The sequence below is a fragment of the Pseudomyrmex gracilis genome, unplaced genomic scaffold (assembly GCF_002006095.1).
Source record: "Pseudomyrmex gracilis isolate BER0280 unplaced genomic scaffold, ASM200609v1 scaffold_6, whole genome shotgun sequence".
NCBI lineage: Eukaryota > Metazoa > Arthropoda > Insecta > Hymenoptera > Formicidae > Pseudomyrmex > Pseudomyrmex gracilis.
The window spans coordinates 867,501-890,868 of NW_018020590.1; the positions used below are offsets into that span (position 1 = coordinate 867,501).

General features: G+C 40.4%; 4 protein-coding genes across 7 annotated transcripts; 2 read left to right on the forward strand and 2 right to left on the reverse strand.

Moving 5' to 3' along the window:
* Positions 1-306: 306 nt before the first annotated feature.
* On the reverse strand, positions 307-7,797 carry LOC109859038 (myelin expression factor 2). 3 transcript variants are annotated; one of them, XM_020436897.1, is made up of 9 exons: positions 7,655-7,797; positions 6,371-6,743; positions 5,999-6,304; positions 5,669-5,915; positions 5,415-5,591; positions 4,853-5,304; positions 4,649-4,784; positions 4,454-4,540; positions 307-1,576 (listed from the first exon to the last, which is right to left on the reverse strand). In XM_020436897.1, the coding sequence occupies exons 1-8, from the start codon at positions 7,669-7,671 to the stop codon at positions 4,485-4,487; spliced, it is 1,764 nt and encodes a 587-aa protein (XP_020292486.1). In that variant the 5' UTR covers positions 7,672-7,797; the 3' UTR covers positions 307-1,576; positions 4,454-4,484. The 3 variants fall into 3 exon arrangements, with proteins under 3 accessions (XP_020292486.1, XP_020292477.1, XP_020292467.1); XM_020436888.1 differs by lacking the exon at positions 307-1,576 and adding an exon at positions 1,948-4,382; XM_020436878.1 differs by lacking the exon at positions 307-1,576 and having other exon boundaries at positions 1,948-4,540.
* An 803-nt stretch (positions 7,798-8,600) lies between these two features.
* On the forward strand, positions 8,601-12,070 carry LOC109858742 (probable isocitrate dehydrogenase [NAD] subunit alpha, mitochondrial). Its single transcript, XM_020436296.1, has 6 exons — positions 8,601-8,779; positions 9,264-9,392; positions 10,003-10,175; positions 10,405-10,639; positions 10,708-10,986; positions 11,076-12,070. The coding sequence occupies exons 1-6, from the start codon at positions 8,753-8,755 to the stop codon at positions 11,313-11,315; spliced, it is 1,083 nt and encodes a 360-aa protein (XP_020291885.1). The 5' UTR covers positions 8,601-8,752; the 3' UTR covers positions 11,316-12,070.
* Positions 12,071-14,193: 2,123 nt separating this feature from the next.
* On the forward strand, positions 14,194-15,599 carry LOC109858614. The gene is made up of 2 exons (XM_020436049.1): positions 14,194-14,508; positions 15,186-15,599. The coding sequence occupies exons 1-2, from the start codon at positions 14,296-14,298 to the stop codon at positions 15,408-15,410; spliced, it is 438 nt and encodes a 145-aa protein (XP_020291638.1). The 5' UTR covers positions 14,194-14,295; the 3' UTR covers positions 15,411-15,599.
* A 99-nt stretch (positions 15,600-15,698) lies between these two features.
* LOC109858597 lies at positions 15,699-22,645 on the reverse strand. 2 transcript variants are annotated; one of them, XM_020436029.1, is made up of 3 exons: positions 22,513-22,645; positions 16,753-18,027; positions 15,699-16,372 (listed from the first exon to the last, which is right to left on the reverse strand). In XM_020436029.1, the coding sequence occupies exons 2-3, from the start codon at positions 18,017-18,019 to the stop codon at positions 16,203-16,205; spliced, it is 1,437 nt and encodes a 478-aa protein (XP_020291618.1). In that variant the 5' UTR covers positions 18,020-18,027; positions 22,513-22,645; the 3' UTR covers positions 15,699-16,202. The 2 variants fall into 2 exon arrangements, with proteins under 2 accessions (XP_020291618.1, XP_020291627.1); XM_020436038.1 differs by lacking the exon at positions 22,513-22,645 and having other exon boundaries at positions 16,753-18,630.
* Between the last annotated feature and the right edge of the window lie 723 nt (positions 22,646-23,368).

A 23,368-nucleotide genomic window follows, 5' to 3' on the forward strand; every position in this document is an offset into this window, starting at 1 on the left:
AAGTTTGAAAAAAAATTGTGTGTTACTATCTTGCTATTAAAAACCCTATTATATTCAATAATAGAAAATACAAAATTTCATATATATTTTAATACAAGATTTGGCAGTAAAATATACTAAAAAATCTATTTTCTTAAAAAAGTAACATTAAAAAATTCAAAAAAAAAAAAAAAAAAAAANNAAANGCAAAACATTTGTAATCGCCTGATCGCATTTTCATAATTCATAATTAAATTAAATTCTCATCACTTGCTTTCTTAATAAAAATTGCTTATTATAAAACTTAGTTTCTCCTCTGATATTCTTTTATTTAATGTTAACTTTAATTGGCCAATTATTAGCATATTACAACATAATATATTTTACTAGATCTCTTTTAGTATGTTTGTAATGAAAGAAAGACTTGAAAGAATTTGAAGAATTTTTATGTACAATAAAGTAGGCGAGTATTCATCAATATTACAACGTGTTGGCGCGATGATATTGAATATTGTGATTTTATTATTACGAACTCGGCTAATTAAAGGCCTCTCCCCTTATACATAAACCCCGCGTAAGCCATATTATATAAATATATATGCGTACCATGTTGATAACGCTTACCGATTAACACGTATGTTGAATATTCAAGTGTGTAATCTTAGAAAAGACTTTTTACCTTGCTGTATAAACAAATAAAGAGAAAATCATGGATTTATAAAAGCAAGTTTTTCTCTGATATTGATATAGACGGTAAAGTAAATATAAAACTTCTACTATTTATACATTAAAAAAATAAAAATACAAAAATAAAAAAAACGAAATTACGAGAATTGCATATTACACGTTTGACAATTGCGTTTAAAACTTGTATTGCGTTCATCTTCTGTTTCAGCGCGCCTCGAATATGTCACGCGATTTAATCGAGATTTTGCTGTATGAGCCATTGACATTTTTGCACAAAAAAAAAACAATGCAGACACTGGAATTGACAATTTATTCATATAAGCTATGAGGTTTTGCACTTTGATATCTTTATTTGGAATGTGATAATTCGTACACACACTTAGCCTATAGACACGTATCGTTACATAAACTTATACAAATATATACATATGACAAAACGGGCGTGTAATGTTCAAGGTGCCTTTTTCTTTCGAGAGATATTAAAGGTACACTGTTTACGTATATTAAAAATACAAACGCGGTTGTTGCAATCCTGTCTACATTTAATTAGTTTACTAAAAGGAATCCCCTATTAAGCAATTTTTTTATATGTTTTACATATTCATTTAAATTGGTTAGCTAGTTAAATATATATATATACACGAGTATATATATATATATATATATATATATACACACATACATTTACGTGTCCATATGTTAATCATTATCAGTAGATGTCGCGTTACGAAGATAGTGTGTCTTTATATTTAACCAACATACCCCCTCCGAAAACTATTTTGTAATGTAAAAGATAAACCGAGTATATGACAAATACAAGTGTTATTAAAAGCACAACTTGATAACTTTTTTTCTTTACATTGTACAAACTTACCATATCATATAAAACTCGTCACTCGTGACAGCCTTCCTGGAAGAGAACATATATTTGTATAAAATGAGTTTTTTTGTCAGCTCTTATTAAAACTTACCTTACACAAATATTTCTCGATGTACGATCTGGAAATAATTAGGACCAGTTCCACAATCTTCGATTAACCAACTTCATCAGCCAATCAAATCAATGTCAACTGTGATTGGTCAATTCCGTTAAACAACCATAATCCACTTTAATGGAATAAGTGGCCGATTAAAATTAATCGAAGATGATGAAACTGGCTCTTAATACTATTGACACACGTTATGCGTATATCTACAACTTATATTAAAGTATACTAAAACTTATCCTTGCACGAAGATAACATATAATTTTACTCTATTTCAGAAAAGGAAAAACTCTTGTTTTTTTTTTTTTTTTTTTTTTTTTGCGATACAAGATAATTTTACACATTGCGAATAGTATAAAATACGTTACAACAGCGAAGAGTTTCCTGAACTTCAAAAATTGATCGAACCATTAAAACAACATGTAAACAGATTCTCGACGAATAATAAAAACACGGTAAACAACAATTCTCCCGTAACAGAGTTTTCAACCAATGTCAGTGGTAACAAAATCGGCTGAGAGAGAGAGGAGATAATATTACATCCCCGAAAATGTAAGAAAGTTAAGGTGCTCGTGAAATCCAGAGACCAACGTAGTGACCAAAAATGCCAACGCAATTGTATTTTCTGTCGCCCAACGCAAAGTGAAACTGTCGGAAAAACATGTTTACGAAATATATATTTACCACGTGTTAAAGTCTAGAAAAAAAAGTACAATGTCTCGCATACGCTATAGATTGACAGAGGTTGGATAGAGAAACTATTTGCAGATATACTTCGAATTACAAATCCCATCGACGTATGTCGAAGAAGATTCCATGGTTCGTCATTAAAAAAATTCTACATACGAAATAAATCAAAGCTACACAATACACGTTAGAGACGACGAAAAAACATCCCGTTTTTGTTAATCTCATCTTCTTTCTCGGTGACCATTTATAAAACCGTCCATCAATCTCACTTTATTCTCATCCGCGAATAAAAATCGCTAAAAGCTTATTAGAGAACGAAGAAACACGCTTTGTGATCAACACAAACAGAGATATCGTGCTGCTAACCGGAGCCAAATATCGTCAATCGCCTCTCTTCTCGGAACATCTTGAAAATAGCGGGGAAGAAAATCATCTGAAAAAAAAGATCTCACCTGCGATGTTATAAGCAAGCACATTTTCCCATTTGTGCGGATTATCGACGGCCCAACATGTGGAAGATGATCGGAGGAGCGATCTGTATTTAAAGACGTGTCAATAAAAACGAATGTGTGGAACTCTTATATCCACTTAAATGCAACTCATTCATACAATATTCGTCGTGTTATTAAATGTCTCATTTACATATGTTTAACTCACTTGACAAGATTCCATTCACAAATCATCGCGACAGAGTGGCCGCTCTTAAAAAAAAAAATAATAATAATAAAAATTCACAACAGCACAGAAATAAAACACATCGACCATCATGGTTTATTTTGTAGTCTTAACGAATTTGGATTTTATTCAATCACTGTTATGAGAAGTTATACAAAGTGTTATACAATGCGCAGAATTTCCTCGAATCTACATGGCGAGAGGAGCTATGTTTACCAAAAAATAACATCCCGGAAACGTTGCAATTTGTCTATTATACCAACAACCTATAACTGACATTATATAAATCACTTCCCATGCATCGAAAAGGGACTAAAATAAAATAAAAAAAAGAAAAAAAAAAAAAACGGTTTGATGCCACCGAAAGCACGACTTACTTTTTGGTAAACATAATACAATGCAATAAAACGCAGATCACTTCAGCCAAATTTGTGATACAAATGGTTGTTCGCCATAATCTGAAAGCGAGTGAATCGAACGGAAACCTTCCTAAAAAAAAAAAAAATGGCGACTATGATAAATTTTTTGTATACTACAATTAGGTCGTTAAATTGTTAATGATGCAGAGTATCTTGGTGTGTGTATAATATAAAACAAAACAAAAAAAAAACTAAACAATTTGTATAGAAATTCGATAAATCGCTGTTTCCTATAGAACACCTCGTGCCTTTTACTACGTATTAAGAAAGTACGATAAGTAAGAATGATGCGACGAAAATCCAACATCTCGATAAAGTCGCAAGTTGAGAATTTTAGTTGTTCGAGCGAGTAACGATTTTAAAAAATGCATTTTCACGATAGAAAAATTAGTTTTCTATTCCTTGCTCGATGGACCCAATCTGCGAACGAGCAGAGCGCCACTTTAGATCGGAACAATGGAGAGAATCCGATCGATCTCTCTCTCTCGTCATGACAACTATGAAGTAAGACTTATAGAGTATAAAGTCATTTATTACTTGTAAGTAACCTACAAGCACAAATAACCTATTCACGAAAAAAGAATCTACTATCTTATTGTACGATAGATCATCATGAAAACCTACTCCTACGCAACTAGTCCACCAATCGCTAGAAAAAACTGGTATAAGAAGTGGACAATTAATAAAAGACTTCCACTGCAAAAGGGAAACGAAATGAGAACAGTTAAGGATAGAGAAGGTGCGTGAAGGGTGAAATTTCGTCAGTAGTCGACACAACCGTTTCGACGTTGAGTAGCCATTGTAAAAACACGACTCGCTTGATCTTCCGAAGACTGAGATACTTCTCACCCTTTGTCCTGCGATACAACTAGGATGAATTTCAAGTATTGTCATCAGGAGTGGAATAATCCTGCAGACGATATACAAACACCCAGCTTCCAAAACGCTGCGTCAACAAGTTTATGATTAAGCATCAGGTTTTTTCAGCGATATGATCCTTTTTTTTGTAAATGTTACCTGGACTTTCTCGCAGTTTATCCTCTGGTTTTTAGTACAGGCGCACGTCAATTGTTCTGCCATCGATGCGCGATCGATTCATCATAGCTAAGCGAGATGTTAAAGAAAATTCGTAAAAAAACAAAAAAATATATACACATTGAAACGAAGTCTTTATAAAACATCAAAATATTCATGTCGCTTTGGAAAGGATACAGACAGCACGCTCAGCGTCCCATTCAGACGCAAATCGTACCATACCCATATCGGCACCTCTCATTTCCGCGAACTTCACTTCTCCAGCGTCCTGGAATTTATCGCGCAGCATCTGCCACGTAGTATTTGGAGGTAGCTGTGAAGAAAAAACAATATTAAGTAGTGAAAATAAATAACAGGAAAAATATAAATAAAGATACATACGTTGCCTATAAGAATAGTGTCTGACATCGGTCGCGATCCGTTTGAGTTTTGTCGGTTGCCACCGCCGCTTTGGTTGCCTTGGTTTCCGGAGAAGCCGCCGCCACCACCTCCAGAAACGCGGTCACCATCTCCTCTGTTAAACCCACCGTCAAAATCTCTTCCGCCACCGCCGAAAGTAGAACCGCCGAAAGTGTTGCTACTGCCGAATCCTATGTCATTATCCAACTTAGACAGTCCACGTGGTGCAAATGTGGTGTTTCCTTGTCCGCCCGCCAAAGACGCTTGCAAACTGCTCAAGCCGCCAACACCACCACCGAAATTGTTCAAGTTCGATGCCAATTCGTTTGTCAATGAAGAATTCAACAACGAACTAGTGGTGAGATTGGCGCCTAAACCGGCGCCAGCAAGACTGGCTTGAAGAGCCGCTGCGTTAGTATTCGACAATGCTGATGCTGTGAAGAAATACGATTACTTATGTATGTGTACGTAAAAATGACCAGAGAACGCAACTATACTGAAATTAAATTTACATAAAAATATAGAGAAAAAAATACAAATTTACCTAATTGTGCAGGAACGACGTTGTTTAAACCAGCCCCGAAAGCGCCCGCGGCTAAGACGGGCGCCGAAATTGGATTTACTACCGGCGGGTTATTTGCTTGCACATTGGGAATGTTTCTAGCTACATCTAACAACCTGTTACCGCCAGCTCCAAGTCCCATACCGATTCCCTTCAAACCTGTGATTTACAAAACAAATTTATTTACAATATACATGTTAAACAGTATTGATTTGCAGACTGATAAATATGCAAACCTTCCGGCAATTTGGGTGGCATGTCTGGTTCATTAGCTCGATCTAGCCTAACAGTCATACGTCTGTCGTACAACTGTTGATTGTGTAGCATAGAAATGGCCTGTACTGATTCTACTGGATGATCATACTCTACAACTCCAAAACCTCTCGATTTGCCGTCTTTATCTTTACCCAATTCAACATGCAACACTTTTCCAGCCAATTTGAAGACTTCGAGTAATTTCTTTTCGTCAACTTTATAATCCAGCTGAAGAAACAAATAGAACATGTACATTTTTTAAGTATAAGTCATTTTTTAAGTATGAGTTTAAAGATTTATTCTTTACGAACATTTGCCACAAAGACTCTTGTAACCAAAGGACCATTGATTCCTAAAGATTCCAAAAATTGTGTGCTAAGACCATATGTGTTTCCGAATTTATTGTCACCGCCACCACCGCCGCCACCTGGAGCACTGCCACCGCCACCGCCACCACCACCGCCGCCGCCACCGCCGCCGCCTCCACTGGGTGCGGACATATTCTGTCTTCCACCTCCTTGTTGTCGAGGTATATCTCTAAATCTGTCATCGCGATTTCTTTCATTGTTACGACTGGTGGTCAATCGACCATATTTATCGCGTTCCACATCAAAGTCCTACCAGAAATACAATAAAAACATTATTTCAAAATTCTGTATGACTCAAAATTTGTACACACTTACTTCTTTGACAACAAGCTTTCTTCCTTTAATATCAAATCGATGCATTTTTTCCACCGCTATCTTTACAGACTCAGAATCTTCAAATTCTACTATGCCGCATCCTCTGGGCTTATCATTTTCATCTGTAAACAGCTCTACGTGCGCTACCTTGCCAACCTCAGTTCTAAATAAATCTTTGAGATCTTGCCAACGAAAATCATATGGTATGTTTGACACATAAATCCGTCTGTCAGAAGCTTTTCTACCACCACGATCATTTCTCTCCCTACTGCGATCGCGACTAGCTGAGTTCAGACGATTGGGTCTATCAGATCTGCGATTGCGATCGCGTTCCCTGCTTCTGTCTCTGTCGTCATTATTTTGCACTTGATTACTGCAATTACAAGATAAAAAAACACCATTCCAATTATTGCTTTTAACAGAAATTATGTTTTCTCTAGTTGCATTATGAACTTGAAGTTTTATTATTTCTTATTAGTAACTAAATATTATTAATTAAAATTTTTAACTGAGCAATGTTCATTGTAGCAACGTGCATTTTTTTGCAATTTTCTTAGTACACATATGCAAGGAAACATTGCATGCGTTATTGCATTAAATATTGCAGTGTAAAAAAATTTTAATTTTAATCTTTTAATTAACTTAATCAGCTAATTATTCTACCTATGATTAACCAATCACAGTTGGTTCTTAATTGGATGATTAACTTAATTGTAAATAGTATACTGAGCTATATATATAATCAATGATTTGCTAAACATTGATCATTAAACATAAATTATTGTATAGTAATTTGGTATTGCAAATTGAAGTTGTTGAAATACTTTTATACTTCACAAATATGTCTATTTGACCAATGCAATAAATCTATCAGCTTTACTTGCAGTTTTACATCTTCAAAGTCTCCAATATACAAAATCAAAGGCAGTACGAGTACTATATATGAATCAGATATAAACCTATATGTACTAATACACCATAAACTTAAGGAGAAAGAAGGAAAGATTATATTATATACGAAAAACTGATGTAAATAAAGGTAAAATACACATTAATTAAGATGAGGCAAACAATTGTACAGTTCCAATATCGCGAAATGCTAAGTGGAAGATGTAAAAACATGTATTTTTTGTATTAGCGTTACAAAACTTGTGTGCGTGAAGCGGCGAATGTATTCTCGACACGCGTGTTCCTCGTTCGTTGCGCGAACTGCTAATAAGATAAAAGCACTTGAATCTGCTACGTCATTAAACGTCTAATTTGCTAAACACTTTATGTACTTACTCCTCCGCCTTAATCATTGTCGCAAGTTGGTTGATTTTTTTAAAACTCGTTTACTCACAGCTTCGTACAAGAAATTACAGTCTATATACCAAGCGTCGTCATATAAAATGGCCGTCACCGGAAACACCGCGACATTACCGGACATTACTACGTTTGTCAATAAGCATCTAGCATAAAGTCGCCATAGTGATATGACTATGAGGCTGCGCGTTCGGGAACCACGCTATCAGCGCTGTTACGTCATTCTATCTTTGTTTTACATCCAATGAGCAATAAAGATAGAATGATGCAACAGCGCTGATAGCGCGCTTCCCGAACGCACCCTGTAGCGGCCAAGCCTACACTGCGTTCAATATGAGAAGAGAATTTTACTGCGCATAGGGGAATAAAAGCGGAGAAAGTAGAGGTAGCGTTGCGTGCGGGATTGATGGAACACTTGCTGACAGCCTGAAAATGGCTATTGTGAAGTAAGAAGACTTTTTAGTAGAGAATGTGCGCGAAACGGACGAGTTTTTGTTCTCGTCGAAATTCTCTTCTCAAGTTGAGTCGAGTGTATATGTAGCTGTGACATTTGGCTGCGTTCGGCAGAACAAGCTGCTTTGTAGCCATCAAACGTGATTGGATCTTACTTTTTTAGAACCAACAAATCAACGTCGAGTGTTGACAAGACGAAAACTCGGCAATTGTTTTGCTGAGCGCCGCCATTTTGCGTGCGATAGCCGTTATCGATTCTCATCAGCCGCACTCAAAGAAACTCAATGAGGATTAACTTTGCTAGTTTTCTAAATTATTTGCAATATACGTAGACATAAATAGAATTTAATTTAATATTTACAATTTGTGTTATTTCAAATCCAGCCTTCTATTTTCATTCTCGCTTCTCGTTCTGGAAGGCTTTGATTGGTTGATTCTCTTGTGTCTCATTCGTTATGCATTATGCAAGATCGTGCCGTCGCGCATGGCACAAGCAAAGCGACTGCTAGCTGACGTGCCGCCACTGCGTAAACGACCTCTGTGTGTTCTATGTGGTCGAAGTAAATCGCGAGCGAACCGCAAAAATCCTACTTGTTTTAATCGAATCAATCATCTGTACGAGGAATGGCAGCTCACTGGATCCGCACAGCAGTAAGTAGGCGTCGAAGACGCGTCGTCCGCGAAATCCTTGAGGAACCGTCATCGTGCATAACAACCACCCCGTCTGCCTCTACGTCCTCCCAGCTCCGAGCAAGGTTAGAACTCCTCGCGAATCGTATCGCACGATTCTCTCCGTCTCGCTTTTGCCCTCGCGTCACCTCTTCTCCTTCTCTGTTTTTCTCTTTTGTGTCTATATATTATCTCGGTCTCTATTTCTTCTCGCGATATAGCAAGGTTCTAATTCCGTCCGTACGGCTTCTATTTTCCTCGTCAGCGATTCTCTTCTCCGCTCCGCAATGAAATCGGAGACTCTAATTAGGTGTAATTTCGGTGAGTTTCTCAAGTATCGTTATACGGTCGTACGGAAATTTTATCTTCTCGTATTTGTCGCGCGTGATGATGAATGGGATACTGGCGATATTCTAATGGTTTTAATTGTTGAGTTTCAATCACGCGTACGATGATATTGAAACAGATCTCTCCGAAGCTCGCTGGCGCACGGCTCTACAGCAGTAGCAAGGTACACAAATGCACCCTTATTCCTGGAGATGGCATTGGTCCTGAGATCTCGGCTGCCGTTCAGAAAATTTTCAATGCTGCTAAGGTGAGAGATATATTTAATACTTTAATAATTATATCAAAGAAGAATAATATCGACTTGTTTTATTCAGTTATTTATGTGTGTCTGAATAAAAAATAAAAATAAAACGTCAATCTTTTAATTGTAAAAACTAAAATATAATATACTATTTTGAACAATTGACATTTATTGCCATGTTTGATCCTGATGTTTGAACAATATTTAACAATAATAAAATGTCTTATTAAGTACTATTTCTATATAAAAATAATGAATCTCTTGCATCTCCTTCTTTATTTATATTCTTATTCTATGTATTATTATCTTTGTGTTATGTCATTATATTATTTTTTATTTTATTTATGTGTGTTAAATCTTAATGGTTATTTCATACAACTGAAAAAGAAGAGAAAGATAAAAGAGAGAACACCATTGAAATATTGTATATAGCAAATACAGATATTTTTGTATCACTCAACAGTTAAACTTGCACAATATGATAACTTACATCTCTTGACATATTTGTGTGTACTTGATATCCTTTTATTCAAAAAGTTACTTGTCTCAAAGTATTTCAATAAACTTTTATTTCTTAGGTTTAATAACAATGTTTTATACATCTGAAATATAATAGGTGCCAATAGAATGGGAATCAGTTGACGTAACACCAGTGAAGGGTCCAGATGGTAAATTTGGTATACCACAAGCAGCCATTGACTCTGTCAATAGAAATAAAATTGGTTTGAAGGGACCTCTGATGACTCCAATAGGAAAAGGTCACAGATCTCTCAATCTTGCACTTAGAAAGTAAGTTTATTGTTAATCCCGCATACACTCAAGTATTCTTTAAGTTAACTGAGATATACACTGACATATATTGTGTGAAAATTAACATAGTTGTATTAGGCAATATTTTTGATTACATAATCGTAATATCATGGTGAATACAAACAACTGTTCTAAATGTGTTTCATATTGTATTATCTGTGAAACAAGTCTGCATATGTCTTAATTATCTACGTGCAAATATTTGCAGAGAATTCAACTTGTATGCTAATGTACGGCCGTGTCGGTCTTTAGAAGGATATAAGACGTTGTACGACAATGTCGACGTTGTCACTATCAGAGAGAATACAGAGGGCGAATATTCTGGTATAGAACATGAGATTGTAGAAGGTGTTGTACAGTCTATTAAATTAATCACAGAGGAAGCCTCTAGTAGGGTAGCAGAATTTGCTTTTCAATATGCCACAGACAATAATAGGAAAAAGGTTTGTGCGTGATTTAAAGACTACGCGACATATTCTTATTAACCAAACTGACTAAATTTACTACATAGGTTACTGCTGTACATAAAGCGAATATTATGAGGATGTCGGATGGCTTGTTCTTGAGATGTTGTAGGGAAGCCGCACAGAAGTTCCCTTCTATTAAGTTTGAAGAGAAGTATCTAGATACGGTTTGTTTGAACATGGTGCAGGATCCAAGTCAATATGACGTTCTCGTCATGCCTAACTTATACGGTGATATATTGTCCGATATGTGCGCTGGCCTCGTCGGAGGTCTCGGTCTCACACCGAGTGGCAACATTGGTCTGAACGGAGCTTTGTTCGAATCGGTACGACTACTATTATCGACTAATAAATTATAGTTACATGCAAATCTTGCTTTGTGCGACGCAAAGTTGTAATTTCTAATCACACACAGGTGCACGGTACAGCTCCGGACATTGCCGGTCAGGATAAAGCGAATCCGACGGCACTGCTGCTCTCCGCTGTGATGATGTTGAAGCACATGGGTCTAAATAGCCATGCGAAGATCATCGAATACGCCGCTTACGACACTATCAAAGAAGCGAAGTATCTGACAGGGGATCTAGGTGGTAGCGCAAAGTGCAGCGAGTATACCGACGAGATTTGCAAGAAGGTCTCCGCGCAAACCCAATAAGGAGCGGATACGATCGTTGGTCTAGACTTGAACTGCCAAATACTCGTAGAATTCGCGCGCCTGCATTTTAACGGGTCGCTATTTTCTACCACGTGTCATGTAATTATGCACAGTCTCTCACGCGTACGTCTTCAGTATAAATCCGCAATCGAATTTTACGCGGTTCGCGTGTTTTTTGAGTATTTTCCAATTCGTCCGCACGTAGCAGGTTTTTCTCTAAATATATTCTCTCGTGATTTAGTTAGTTACATTATTCATTTTAATGCTCTGACTGTAACGAATTTGCCAAATATAGAACGGCATTTACTTTCGTTCTACTTGCACACGCATCGTTTCTCTCGATTACATCGTTTGACACATGTTACATACAACATTCTTCCGTCGTTATTAAGGCTGCGGCACACTATACTTTTTTTTTTTACGCTAGATCGCACTACTTGGGTAGTTGAGCAGTTGTGTCGAGTTGAAAATCGAAGAATTGCTAAATTGTAGTGCTCGCATGTAATTTAGCGATGAAGAAAACCATCATGTGTGTGCTGCAGACTTATATTTAATCCTACCATTTCTGTGAACGAACTCTAGTAGACATTGTAAAGATTAGTCGTGTAAATTAAATAGTAAAGTTATATGTATCATAATTTTAAATAATGAAATTGTTATTGCGAGATGCGTATGTTCGCTAGCAACTTAGTTTGAGAAATGACAAAATCTCACGCAGTATTACAAATAAATAAAAAGTTTACGAAACCCCGACATCTACATACATCGTAAATCAATCAATCCTTCCTTCTTTTTTTCATATAAAAACTTTGTAAAATTTCACTATTGTTTTGAAAACTTTTCACATTATTAATTATACAAAGACGATCTTTAATTATTCTCAAGCAAAAGATGAATTTTTTTTTCATGTCGCGTGTAAAAAGACGTTGTACAAAATTTCAGAAGCGACGAATAATCATTTGCGAAGGGTACAATCACGAAGAAAGGTGATAATGTTTACGAAGAGTCCTCTTGATCGCTCTTGATACCGACACATCACGGGGGAGGTTGTATCGGCCCATCCTTCGTGGTGTTACGTTCTAGCACTCATCCCGCGCGACCACTTCATAACTTTCCCCTACTCACGGAGGTCGGTTCTGCGATACGGGGCAAGGCGGGATATGCGCGCCGCTCAAGAAAATTCTCAAGTATGAGAAAAGTTGCCGGCTATATTTCACCGCCGCGACTGAAAACGGCGGGGGAAAAGGACGAGATGAGAAGAAGGAGGGACACCCAGTGTCATCTTCGCCGCTCGTTAATCCCTTCTGTGATTTATCGCGAACCGCCCGCGGTGAGTAATGACTAACTTCTCGGAAAATTCAGATATTAGATTTTCTTTACGATGGGAGTACAACGTCGCGCGTCGCTTTCCGATCGTGAATTAAACCTGAACGCGAATTTTTTTACAATGCGTTGATAAGTCGTGAAAAAAGATCGAGATTGTTTGCGGTCTTAATTTAAAGTATTTTTACCTACAATAATTAAATTCTCTCGAGCGCGGACTTGCTTGTCAATATTATCAGTGAATCACATTCAACAAAATACTCGATATATGCTTGTTTCTTTTTTTTTTTTTTTTTTTTTATCTAAAAGTGTCGTATTCCATATGCTATCAATCATTAACATGAGAGAGGAAGAGAAGGAGAGAGATACATATGGAGAGACACGTGGCCCAAAAGTGTTAACATATTTCGAACTCGGAGAAGAAAACCCGATATCGAAAGTGATAAACTCTCTCGTTGTATCAGGTTCTTTATAAAAAGTCTGCCCGACGTAACCGGCAATGCCAATGAGGAGGAGTGCGAGGTCAGTGCAAGAAGCGCGACGGGATATAGTCGCACGAAGGTCCGACACACTCGTGGTGAAGTGCGGAAAAGCGCGGCGCATGCATATTCAACGCTCGAGATGCAGGATCGGGGGTTACGTCGTATACGTGTGTATGTACATACGTATGTGCGAGCGCGCGCCATCGTATAGTCATAGGAATAATAAAAATTCGAGGGTTGAAATTATTTAGATTTATGCCCGCTCTCTTGTCGTCGTGCCGCCGTGCCGGTGACGAGGCGCGATTCGATTCCGGGGAACAAATTTCATGCATTATTCAGAACCCGGGCGTCGGGGCAATGCAACCCGCGCCTCCGATATAGCATTGGAGAGCGATCCTTTTGGGGAAAAAAAAAAAGTCGTTTTTAATCTCTCGTCGCGCCCCAATAAACGCGCGTACGTATACCTACGCGCCTCCCTACGTGTCACGACACCCTTAAGAAGCGTGGATCACCACGGCACGCTTTACGTGTGTTCGCGATGATATCACGAGAACTTACATAGCCGCCGCCCCTCGGTTTTTCAGAAAGGTTACAACAAGAGTCTTAAAGTCTTGATCTTTGACACATCTCGGTGCGTACTTGTACATACACTCTCGCACATTGAAGAGCAATCGCTTTTTATTCATCATCGACACTATCACCTGTTGAAGTATTTTGCCTCTTCCCGATGCATTCTGCGAAGAGCAAACAATACGCGGCGCGTGACAATTAGTATTCTTTCACTGATTTCTCTCTTTCGTTATTAGAGTATCATATTATTTGTAATAGTGAATTTTGAGAAGAAATTGTTTGAAAGAAAGAAACTGAAGATATTTCGAAATGTTTTTATATTTTATCACAATGACGCAACTTGTACCTTCCGTTATCAGTCCCATCATGTCTCATCGCGCGAATATTTAGATTTTAATCCCACTTTAAGTAAGTGCACATGTCTATTTTATTTGACGCACGCGGTTAATTAACCGATTCCACGTGCGCGACGATCTGTAATCGTCTTACCGTGGATTAACAAGTCCGACATCTGTCACGTCGTCGAAAAGCCTATCGTTCCATTATCGTCGCGAACTGTCGAACGCGTCGAACGCATCTTCCGAAACGGAAAAGTCGTCGCGAATATGAGAAACGTTATTTTCTTCGTAGTTGCCGTCGTCGTCGTCGTCGTTTCCGTCAACGGCAGGGTTTATTACTTGGAAAATTTAGACGGCTCGCGAAACAACGACGCGACGTTCTATCCAATTGCGGAGCCGCAGGCTTCTCGCGATCTGGACTTGTCCTTCTCCGCGGGAGACCCCGTCGAGAACGAGAACGCCGTATCTCCGATTAAAAAGGTCAGGGTGCACAGTTGCAAGCCGAGAAGTCTATTTAAAACTGCATAAAACGAGGAAAGTTATATATGCGTTAAAACAAATTATTCACTCTCCTTTTTGTATTCTCTTTGTAACACGCGAAAATAATCTTTTCTTTTTGCTAACTTTTCGCATGTGTTGGTAAGATCTAACAGACTTTTTCTATCTTTTTTCCAAATATAAAAAACTACAAAAAATATATATATATATATATATATTGGATTGTTTTGTGTAGGTAAACTTCATTTGTTCAGAGAAACTAACTCTTTTGTGTGTGGAAGGTTTTACAGACCTCCTCACACCGCAGACATTTTAATTATTTCGGACCAGGCGTGCGAAGAGTTATAATTAATAATTGAATAAGCTCGTGAGATGATGAAACAAGATATTTGAGCAGACGTGAGCAAAAACACAATATGTCCGTGTGTATATAAGTTTAATTTTGTTTGTACATACACCGATGAAAATCTAAACGAAGGGATCGAAATGTCTGTAGTTTTTTTTGTATTCAATAAAGCACACAAACGTCTTGTTTTTTCATCTGCCCAAATACCTTGTTGAATTATAATAAGTAGATGATTCCGTGATATGTACAGTATATTACACTCGATAAAACGTGCGCGAATAAAAAAAATTGAGGTTTTTCTTCTTCGCACTAGGTGTACACTCTCGTCGCACCGGAAAAATCGTATATCGAACTGAACAGAGACGCGGATCGGCCGATCGCGTATTACAGATTGACCGGACCGAGTGCCCGGAGAAGCGGCTACGACGATGTCTTCCTCGTTCCGCAGGGAAGCCGCAAGTTGAAGCTGAACGGCAATAACAACAAGGGCGAAGTAATCTTGGAGCTTCGTGTCGTGGCCAATCACAACAGCATGTGATACCGTGCCGCGCGCTTGAACTGAAACTCTGGCTCATTCATCGACAAGTCGACAACTGAAGAACGGAGATCAAATAAGACGTCGTACCACACAATTAAGCCACATTGCTTTTATTATGTTTAATTTACAACAATGAGTACTTTCTATTAATACATATAGATACATCGAAATATACTATTGTAATATTTACAGTGCATATCACATATCAAATTCGGATCGGAGCTGCTCGGCTCCGATGAGTCTTAACGACCCTTCAGTTTCCGAACTAAGAAAAACGATCGGTAAAACTTGTTTCTCTAATTGTTTTAGAATAGAGATACACTGAATCAACTCGAGGGTGTTTGCGTGAAGACAAGTTAATACTTTTGTTAGAGACGCGCGCGTGAGAAAACGTTCGAAATCACAAAAGCGCGGGAAAGAATTGTGCGATGAAAACATCGGTAAAACAAATAGAAATTTTTCTGACAAGTGCGGAAAAGAGAGAAGAGAACACAGAAAAAAAAATGTCTGAAAAGCAGCAAACGTAGTCTCTTCAATCGTAATACGAAGATATTAATCGCGCACTGTAAAACGAGAAGTTTCGGTCTCGCGTGCGCGGTCTGCTTGCTCTTGTCTTGTCAGGATGTGCTACATTACGGCGGAGAATGCGATCGCGCGAGTGCGACTGTTGAGTTTCGAAGGTGTTACACGATGAGAGAAATGTCGAATAACGACGCTACGACTATTTTAGCGATTAAAACTGGAAAGAGACCGTCTGAAAAAGTGCGTTTCTGCGAGTCGCGTTCGTGCAAGTTATTCCGTTACTTGTGACGACGTTTGCTCAGTCGGCGAGTCGCTCTTCGGTTCCTTCACGTAGTCCACCACTAATTCGAGGCCGATCAGAGCGCGCAGATCTTTCCTCTCCTCTTCGGAATTCGTCGTTGCGCTGCCGGCGTTTTCTACCTTCGCGGTATCCTCGCCAGCTTGAAAATCATCGCGAAATTACGATTGTTTTATCGTGCGCGATAACACATACACTCTATTTTTTCGTTAAAATAGCAGAAACAAGTTCACGCGAAGTCAGGAAAAGAACAGAGATAATAGAAGACAGAAAGAACGCATTTTTTTTAAAGCTTCGTACAAATTTAAGAAGAACTTGGAAAACAATTGTCAAAATAATTGAATTTTTATGATCGTCCCGAGAATATTTTCAAAGATATGTATTACTGCTAAGCAAGATTGCTTAACTTCAACTCTTCCCCAACCAAAACTACAGAGAATAAAGATGAGAGAGAAACCGCGAGTAGCGTAACACGCACAGTTCGCAAGAAGTTATAAAAATGCAAATGGCACAATTTCTCACCTTGCTGCATCTCTTTCGAGGTCTCCTCGTTCTCCGTCGGCGCGTCCGTTCTGGACGTTTTCGTCTGCTGTATATCCTGATACGTCTTCGTGAGATGCTTCAGAATGTAATTGGTGCCGCGCGTGTTCTCCGCGTCCGGATTCTTGGACGTCGTGGCCTCGTCGCGGGTGAGATTCAACGGCCGATTGCCGTATTCCTTGGACTGCGGCACGCTGAACGCCGAGCAATGCTTGCTCTTGAAGGGCAGCTGCCGTTCGCTCGCGTGCTTGCGGTCCCAGATGTGGCCGGACACACGCAGATCGATGAAGAAGTGCAAAGGATCGATACCGGGATATGATTGCGGCATAGGGTACGGCGGGTACCACAGCGGTCCGGGCAAGAAGTCGGCCGGTCCGGACATACCGCCAGGCAAGGGAAAACCTTTTACACCTTGAAGAACACCGTCGCATCCTCTGCCCGGGAGACCGGGTAGAAAAGGACCGCGCGGAAAGTCCAACTTCTTCTGATCCGGCAGCTGCAGAGGCTGCGGCACCTCCTGACCAGGCGCGATGCTCTTGGAACGATCCTCGTAACTTCTGCCGCCGTCGAAATTACAATTCCTGCCGCGGTCCAGCTGCTGCGAATCCTCCGGCTTCACTTTTCGCGGTTCGCCGCCAGGAAATACGTTCTCCGGCGGCTGAGCTTGCTCGAAGTGGCGCGGTCGCTCGTCGAAGTAATTTTTACCGTGCTGCCGCGGAAATTCCGTCTTGTTCTCGTCGATCGGTTTCAGGATGTCGCTGCCGAAGTTCGGTTTCTGATCGAACGTCTTGTTTTCCACGTCGGAATAACTACCGTCGGTCGCTCGCTTGCCGTCGTTCTCTAAACGAGTCTCCGGTGGCACTTGCGTCGATTGCTGCTGCGACGCGGAGTGATAATATTTATCCGGGTGCTGGTGATGATGATGATGATGGTGATGGTGATGCGGCCGTTCCTTCGTCGTCAGTTCCAGTGGACGATCCCGAGCGTCCCGCCAGGATCGCTTGCGACGACGCGACGCGTTTGGTGCTCCGGTGCCGCTGCTGGTGCTACCGCTACCGCTGGTCGACGACGCCTCTGTCTTTGCCTGCACGAAGGAGCGCAGCATCTCGCTGAAGAAGAAGCTGTGAGGCGTCAGTGGTACATTGTACAAGTACGGCGGAGTCGCTGCCAACAAGCGAGAAACGAGATCTCCGCCCGACAGTGAGGCCGGAGTCTTCAGGGTCGACGGATCGCCTGTGGTCGTCGTCATTTTAATAGCTGGTCGGCCAAAGAAACAGAGAATATCTCGAGAGATTTATTATTGCATTTCTAAGATTGTTACATCGAATGTTTAAATCATTTTTCAACTTTAGTTTTTTTTGTTCGTCCGATTGTCACTTTTCATCTTGCGAAAGATGGGAAAATTTTGTTTTTTCTCTTAATATACGGAAAAGTAAAAAGGATTTTTTAATTTTTTTAATTTCCGAGGGCGACGAGATCTTCGTATGTCATTTCTCTAAGTTCTCTGAGTAATCGCGAATATTCCGTGAAGGAACAACGTGGGGAGGTTTGACGATGTAATGACTGTGTACAAGACGCGTACAAGCACGGCTCGCCGTTGTGTGAGCTACCATTGTCTCCTGAAATTAATTGAATGGTTCCCGGCCTTAAGTCTAAGACCAAGGAAGAACGGCGTTTGCAGTAAGATGGGATGAGCCTAGCCCTTGCTATATCGCGCCGTCCATTAAGGAATACTAATTTCTGTCAAGTGCACGTTCGGTTTTGCCGTGAATTCCCGCAAAGCTATCGGGACAATTTATCGCGCGAATTTTCACGTAGACATTTCTATTGATATTGGCACATGACCGATTCTTTCTCTTTCTTTTTTTTTTTTTGCAATATATCAGAATACATCGAACTGTACTATATGTATAAATTAAAATGAATTTTATTCCAACCTTGCGTGTTCACATATTGTCGCGTAATAACTATTCATGTTTGATCTTTAGAAAGAAGAAAACAGTACCTCTCCTCTCCCGTACAAGAGAGATAAAATAAAATTTTTGACTTTTCGCGGAAGATGATAATTTCTGGCGAGACGCACTTAGGATTTTCGCAATTTTACAATTCGTGATATATTACAACTTAGATCGCGACGGTTGAATTCTTGTAATGACAACCGCGGAGAAATTCTTCTTCGCGGGCAGAAAGCAGAGGTTCCCTGGAAGGGTCTCAATGCGGCAGAAAGACCGAAGAGCAACGGGGCGTGGAAAACAGAGAGCGGAGGTCTGTATCCGCGCGTCCGCGTGCAAAGAGTGAGCGAGTGAGTGAGAGAGAGAGAGAAAGAGAGAGAGAGAGAGAGGGATCGGGCATTGTTTCGGTCCATTGTTTCCCAAACAAACGGCGTCCACGTTGTTTCGTCAGGAGATATTATGTTCAACCAGACAGGCAGGACGAACGGGAAATGGACTGCTGTCAGTTTTACTCTTCGTGATAAATACACGTCCGTCGCCGGAGCTCGCCGCCGCAGCCACCGTTGCGGCCATAATTCCGTCCATCCGTATCATTGCGAACGGTGCACGTCGAAGTTGCAGTCGTGGTGTGACAAAAGATTCTCGCGAGTATCGAAAAACAAAAAAAAAACAGTTTCTCGACCACACAGTCTCGATTATCGCGATACAAAAGAAATAAATGTCTAATCGCGCTGAGATTTATATAATTAATATCTCGCGATTATGTTATAGTTTTAGGTATACATATATTTTTTCATTAGAATAAAAAAAATAAAATCGCGGATGTTCTTTGCGGATTTCGGAAAACCGACGTATTGCGAAAAAACGTTTGCCAAAAGAGCGGAGTTACCACCGGGATGAAGGTCCTTCGGGGCGTCGACGATCTTTTTTTTTTCTCGCGCGGAGGCTTCTTTCAGAGACAATGATACCACCGGCACACTCCGCGAGCTATTCTAAAGACCGTAAAGGGAACTTTACGGTGCCGGCGTGATATTATTATTCCGCTTGAGGCGAGCGCGCGGATCGAGCGCGCGGATCACTTGGACGTCAACGGGCGCATCGTCATCGTCACCGTCTCCTCGTCCTCGTTCTCGACGATCTCGGTTTCACGCGGCGCGCGAGGGACGGCCCGGTTTACGATTCATAAGACAACTCGGCGGATTGAATTAAGCTCGCTCGCGCTGCGGCAGCTGCCAGCCCCGTTCGCCACCGGGCGGGCGGCGCGAATCTGCATAATCCCGTTCGCGTCGACGATTCTAATTGGCGGATTGTTTCAATCTCTGTCGCTGCGAATATTTGCATTCGCGCTGCTCTACCTCCCTCGGCCTGCCTGCCTGCGCTCTCTTCATCCCTCTCTCCCCCTCGTTTCCGTTACCCTGTTCCCGCCGCGCTGCCACCTCGTCGCTCTCTTAAACTCTGATCCTCCGGTCTCTTTTCCTCTTCATCCCCCTCCATGTCTCTCCACTGTCTACTTCTGCGTAACCTCCTTTCGGCATTCACTTTATCATCGCTATCTCCATCGCGAGATGCGGAGCGTATCAAATAATGAACCGCTTTTCTTTTTTTTTTTTTTTTATCTTTGATTTTTATTCAACTCTTGGACGATATATTTTTCCTTCTTTTCTGCGTTATCATTAAAATATGTTTCATATGTGAGTTTTGTGCAATCAGTCTATACAATTTAGATTAGACATTTTTTTACATTTTTTAATATTTTTTCTCTTAATTGCGCTTGGTATTTAATAAAATCTTACACTATCGTATCTATTTTGAAATTTGCTTCAGTGACGGTTCACAATATATTTTTCCTTCCATTGACATCCAATATTTTCTATAAAAACCGTACATTGTAAAAGAAATATTTTGACACAATTGCCATTTTCCACTCTTTCCGTCTGTTTTATCTCATATTGTTGAATAACGCGAACGCGCTCTTCTTTCACCCTCAAGGCATCTTGTATTCTTCATGTTGTCAGTCTCTAACTATTTTTCATATTTTTCTATGGTTAGTTGCTCAAATATTGTTTCGAAAAGCATTCCATCCTCCGTAAGTATACACAGAGCGCATCTTCTTCAGTTCGCGAATATTAATCTGCCGAATGTCGCTCGAGACTTTTTCTTCTTCTTGTTTTTTTACTCGAAATTAAAAACAATATTTGACGTCTGCATATTTTGCGCAAAAAAAAAGATGAAAAATCGTCGATCTGATAAAACCACGTTTCAAAACTTTTGCTAAAATCGATGTAACGATCCAATTTAACGTAAAAAGTTCTCATTAAAATTTGCGACATATGAATATTAAATTTATTACGTTTGCAATAAATGATTCGCGCGTATAATTAATTACACTTGTTCAAAAATATTTAATCCCCAATATCACACTGTTTCGATTATTTTCGCAGGTTTACTCCGTCAACCTCTTTTCGAGAAAAGACGTGCCCGAGTTTCTTTTACCATCCACATAAATATTTTTATTGCAGCGTGCTCTAGCGGCAAAATGTTCTTGCTTTGCATAGGGAGAAAAAAAATTGTCGGTCGCAGCAGAATCCGGACTTTTTTACGGTTGAACTCTCTGCGTAATTCAAACGTTCTCCTCTCTGTATCATGCGAAGGAATGTGTCCGTTGCGAACGACTTCGAAGAATCGTGGGGGATGTTACATCCCCGAGAAATAATTATAGTTTAGTAGCGTACAATTTTTCGCCAGCAGATGTTACACTCTGACACTTGATTATCACTTTTCAATATTATTCAATATTCAATTTTAGCATTTTCGACAAATTTCTCCGAAGTCGTGGAAAAAAAAGTCGCGTGTTCATAAAATTACCGACATTTAATTTTTCCGTCTTAAAAAGAAGACAACGTTAATTTAAAGTAAAAATGTTCATATATTTATAATTGATCAAAAACGAAGTTTTTTCTCTCACTTCTCGTAGATTAAGAGCTAAACTGATGCGGAAGATGATTAAAAAAAACTGTGTGTGTGTGTGTGTGTTTGTATGTGCATGTTCGAATTGCTGTTACAGATAATGCAAAAAGTCAACGCAATCATTGTCACGCAATGGAAATTATTGCGGTCATCCATCGTGAATGTTAATCGCGCCGCAATCATGTACACCAAAAGAAAACAAAGCGCTCGCGGAATCGATCGTTTTGATTATCATGCAGATGCGACATGCATGGCAGATGTTTAACGGGAAGTACATTAAATAGCCAGTTAAGCGGTACAACCGCAGCATCATTAGATAGATATCACGTACGGTGAGCGTAGCAGGTGCATCAGAGTTGTATCGCGCTTCGAAGAATGAGGAATGCAAGTGAGATTAGAATCGCGGAAACACAAAATGATGCTATGCCACGTAAAATCATGAATTTAATCAAATTTAAATATACGATAAGTACTTAATTAACGTCGCGGACAAAACAAAATATTCTTCATCGCAACATTTCGCTTTACGCAAAACAATGATTAAAAGCAACATCTTGGTTGCGAAACAATTGATTTATACAATAGTTGAAGAAAAATTATATTGTCAACGACCTTGAATGAGATAAAAATTGTTTCTGAAAATAAAAAACAAAGAACTTGTAACAAATAAATGAGACAACACTTGCGAATCTCGTGTAAAGACCGTAGAATTTAGCGTAGAAAACTTTGTGAAATGTTTTCGCGAGGTCACCCGCGAGACCATGTCACCGATGAAAATATATTCTTGACGGCACGCGGTCATCCTGAGAAACTGCACACTCACCTTCACACGCGACGGGGATTTCTCAAAGTTGGCGCCGTCGAAGTTTGGACGACGATCCAGTCGCCCCGGGGGTGACGATCTATGGATCCCTGTTGGCGGAGCGCGCCGTGCGGCGATGTAGACGCGTGCTGCTTTGCGTGGCGGCAAATGAGATAATAATCGGAGGACTCAGTCACTCGTCGTCGACGGCTGCGTGGCAGTCGAGATGGTTATTCGGTGATGGTGCGGTGGCGGCGGCGGTGGCAGCGCGGTGGTGACGGCGGTGGCAACGGTGGGGGTTGTATTCCACCCCTTGGCGACTGTCGGCGACGAGGGTGCGAGAGTAACGGGGAGCGGCTGCCTGCGGAAAAGCGAAGAGCACGAGGGAGGCAGAGGATGAACGAGCACGAGGGGATGAAAGAGGAGGCGGAGGTGGAGGAGGAGGGCTAGGAGGCGGGAGGGTTGGTGGTTTTTGAGATGATCCGGCCAATCTGCGCATCATTTCCCCGATGCACCCCCTCCGCCCGCGTAGCCGCGCGCGTAGCGGCAAACCGGCGCGGATTCCGCACCACCGCAAGCAGCGTGGAAGCCCTGTTGAATGCCACATTTCGAGGCAAAGACGAAGCGGGAGAGGGTGGCAGAGGGGGGGAGGAACCGCGCGCGTTTGCAGCGCGAAGAATGAAACGGGAGGAAGATAGACAGATAGAGAAAGAGTAGCGCGAGGAAGAGGAGTAGGAAGGCGGCACTAAAAAGGGGGTGAGTGTAAGCGCGGGGAGAAAGAGAGGCTGGTTCTCTCGCGTGGTAGCCCTGTCGGGGAAAAAAGTGGAAAACAGATATAGGCAAAGGAGAATCTTTTTCTACCCTCCGCACGCTCCAC